The 3,960-nt window shown below is 29.5% G+C and overlaps 1 protein-coding gene across 1 annotated transcript in view; it reads left to right on the top strand.

The window, feature by feature from the left end:
• Positions 1–3,705, top strand: part of LOC111708877 (G-protein-signaling modulator 2) — a 10,996-nt gene extending 7,291 nt beyond the window's left edge. Inside the window, exons 9-11 of the mRNA XM_023482381.1 lie at positions 1,833–1,973; positions 2,709–2,777; positions 3,604–3,705. Coding sequence (XP_023338149.1) covers positions 1,833–1,973; positions 2,709–2,777; positions 3,604–3,690 — 297 coding nt within the window. The 3' untranslated portion in view covers positions 3,691–3,705. The remainder of the gene's footprint in view (positions 1–1,832; positions 1,974–2,708; positions 2,778–3,603) is intronic.
• Positions 3,706–3,960: the final 255 nt, after the last annotated feature.

The raw sequence follows: 3,960 nt of genomic DNA, 5'->3' as shown, positions 1-3,960 counted from the left end.
CTCCCTGTATAAAAATATACCCCTCCACCACACTCTCGACGAAAAAAGTCCTCAAGAAATTCTATTCAGTGGTTACTAAATACAAATCTATGTCAGATTATTGGTTTCTATTTCTTTTTCAATTTCTTTTTTTTGGATTTGTTGGAACCTTTTCCTTTAAAACTCCTCTATAAATCACTTAGATACGGCGAGATATCACGAAACAAATCTTTTTATGGTAAAAATATGAAATAAGACATAAAGGGACTCTTCATTTATTGAGTTGGATGTACGATTGATTCCGCCTAGCTGCGGTCCCTTAAATCTTAAAAATTTTTTATCTCTTTTGATTCTTACCCAGTAATTCTTTTTTTTTATAAAATTAAATTTATTGAAAAGATCTTTATAATCAAAGATTGAAAATGAAATTTATATTTAAGGCCAGCTTTATTTATTATCTTTTTATTTTAAGGTTCTTATCTTTTTTAATAGGTAAAAATGAAGCTAGGTTTTTTTCTGAAGCCCCCAGTTTTCTAAGTCAAGGTGTGTACCCTAACCTGCACAATTAAGAATTGATGTAAAAACTTTTTCTTTTTTTTTAGAAGCTTTAAAAATGATATTTGGCGTTTCAGGATTTCATCTTTATACAACGCAATAAAAGAAAAGAAAATTCATTTTTGAACTTTTCTTAAATATCTTTCGTGAGTTTTTTTTTTGAAATGATAATTGTAAAATATTTTGCAATTTTTTTCCGTTTCACTGGCGGATTTTCAAAAAGAGATTTTAATTTTGATCAGCAATGATCCTTTTCTTGGATAATGTTAGTAACTACAAAAAAATTGGATTCAAATAAACCAAGAAATATATATTCAGATAAATCAACAAGGTAACCAATAACCATACGTAAAACATGCAATAATAAATATAAATAAACATTATAAATATGTTCAGAAAAAATAATTAATTCTTTAATGGATAAATTGTGTTATCTTTAATCCTTTTATTAGGGGTTAGTCCAATTAATAATATTTTCTACCGTCTTTATCTTACATTCTATTTCTGGTAATCTTTGGGACTGTTTACGCAATTTCAAGTGATATTTATTTTTATTTTCAAAATTAGCCAAAGTATGATTGAAGGATGGACAAGGAATGGACGATCAAGAAGAAAGAATGAAAAACAAGAAATATAGAAGTCTCAAAATGTTTCCATCTGATATCACATTGAAATTTAAAAATATTGTAAAATTTAATTAAAATAAATTATTAAAGTTAAAAACATATATATATATTTAATGGATTTATCTCCTGAATTAAAACAAATTTTTAGGGGAAAACAAAAGAATTATTTGCCTTCTGAATTACATGATTTTTTTTCTTCCTGAGCATCGAAAAACATTCTTTTTGTAATACACCCTTTTTATAATCCAAGAAAATGTATAATGTTTATTTTAAAAACGATCCACAACAAATTAAAATAACATTTATTAAGCTTTGATGACAACTTTATATTTCTTTTTAGAAAGTTTTTTAGTTTGGAATCACAAAAACACCTTTTCAAATCTTAAAAAAAATTAACCCAATTTAAGATTTTTTAGAACATTAAAGAATAAAAAGAGTTTGAATAAAACAGGGTAAGACCAATTACATCTTCAAAACTGAAAATGGAAATGGAAATGAAAGCTTTTAAATTTGTATGACCAAAGCTACATAAGAGGCAACTGGTCAAAACTTGAGAGCCGGCCCGATCTTAACAGTTGCCTAGTGTAAGGTGGTTTCCTTATTTATTTTTTGAAATTATCTGACAAAATTCTGTAATTTAGAGAGATTTAAACGTAGTTTAATTGTTTTCAGGAAAGATTGAAAATAGCGCGGGAATTTGAAGATCGGAGTGCAGAGCGGCGCGCGCATTCAAATCTCGGGAACGCGAACATATTTCTTGGAGAGTTTGAGAAGGCAGCGGAACATTATAAACAAACTTTACTTTTAGCTCAGGTACAGTCAGGGGTGGTCATTTTTTTAATAAAAAAAACGTTAATATTAGTTCTGAGGTGATTCGTGCTCTTTTTAGTATTGAATTTAGAATTTTCCTGATTATTAAAAATTAGAAAAAAAGATAGAAATTTGAGTCTGGTCAGTTCAGCCGTTTTGGCGTTGGTTGAATGTAAACAAACAAAAAGACAATCTAAACAAAAATATTTAATCTGAACCTAATTTACATGTCCGACATTTCGGGAACATTAGTAATTTAAATAAACAATTTAAGGTTTAAATATTTCCTAATTTTCCAAAAAAAAATGATTAAAATGATAAATTGATACAAAAATGTTGCATACCAATTGGTGATTGTATGAGCATTGGGCACCACTCATTTTTTTCTCAATAAGTGCGAAGTTAACTTTTTATGTTATTAAATGTCTATTGAAATTTTAGAATAGTACATAATTTTATTCATGACTTATAGTTGTGATTTTATTTTAAAGATTTGATAAGATTATATAATTTTTAAATTTATTACGAATTAATTAGCAGTAAAACATTGCATTGTTCATCACAAAACCATTGTTTACCAAATTAGCATTAGAAAATATTTCTGCCCTTTATTCATATTTTATTATTATTTTATGCCATTTTCTTAAAAGTAAATTTTACGAATTAAAAACAGATTTATAATGTTCTTTTTCACATTTTCCTAATATTACTTTTGATAAAATTTGTTTTGATATTTAGGAGTTAGGAGATAGAGCAGTTGAAGCTCAAGCCTGTTATTCCTTGGGGAACACTTACACCCTGCTCAAGGAACCAAGAATATTATTATTTTAGAATAAGTTTTGTGAATTGGAGAGGTCAATGTATTCCTAACGATGTGTTCAAATCCTGAGTTCACTCTCCATCCTCACAGGACTCTTTAATCTTAAATAGGTGATTCAGGATTTGAACCGCACAGTTGGAGTTAGTTCAATGACTTCTAGCAACTCATTAAATCTGGTCCCTGGGTACCCAGCTTATTCTGGAATATTTTATAATAAACTGGTATAGGTATTGGGTTCCGAGCTTAGTTTGAAATATCTATGAATAAACCCAGATTAGTCTGGAATATTTTATAATAAAACAACATGGGTACCCATCGTAGTCTGAAATATTTTAGAATAAACTATTATTGTTACCCAGCTTAGCCTGGAACATTTTTAAATAATCTAGCATGGTTACCCAGCTAAGTTTGGAATAATTTTGAAAAAACTAGAATGCGTACCCAGCTTACTCTGGAAATACAAAATTTTCTTCCAACCCACCTTCTACCACCCTCCTAGTCCTTATCTTGCTTTACACGCTCTTTACCCCTCCCATAAGCACTCCCCTTCTCTCATATATGCCCCCTCCCCCTGCTTTCTACCCTTCCATATACCCCTTGACCCCCCCCCCCACACCAAAAAAGCATTTTGTTAACATGAGTTTTGCACAGACCCTGTCCTTCCAAGCATAAAAATACAAAGCCTTTGTTATATTTATTGTTATATTGAGGTGACCTTAAAAGTCACAGAAAATGCGAACAACTCTCCTATCTTTATTCCATTTGTACGCAGTTGTACTATCACGATTGTATAGAAAATATTCGGTTTTAAAGGAATATCCTACAGCTATTGAATACCATCTTCGACATCTTAAGATTGCTCAAGAACTTTTCGATAAGGTAATTTGTAGTATTTATTAAAAGGTTAAGAGCTGTAATATCGATATATGACATTATATACATAACAATAATGTTCATCCTCTATAATTTTTTTTTAATTCATACAAAATGGTTTTACTCCAAAAAAAAATCAATAGCATGTGGGAAATTTGAAAATATTAGAATTTTTAAAAATCTTAGTCGTATTTAAAGCATCATTTACTTAGGTGCCGTGACAAACTCCTGAAAGACAAACTCCTGAAAGACAAACTCCGGAAAGACAAACTCCGGAAAGACAAACTCCTGAAAGAC

Source organism: Eurytemora carolleeae, unplaced genomic scaffold, assembly GCF_000591075.1.
Source record: "Eurytemora carolleeae unplaced genomic scaffold, Eaff_2.0 scaffold648, whole genome shotgun sequence".
NCBI classification, from domain to species: Eukaryota; Metazoa; Arthropoda; class Copepoda; order Calanoida; family Temoridae; genus Eurytemora; species Eurytemora carolleeae.
Note: the sequence above shows the minus strand (reverse complement) of the source record. Positions and strands in the feature narration are given on the sequence as shown.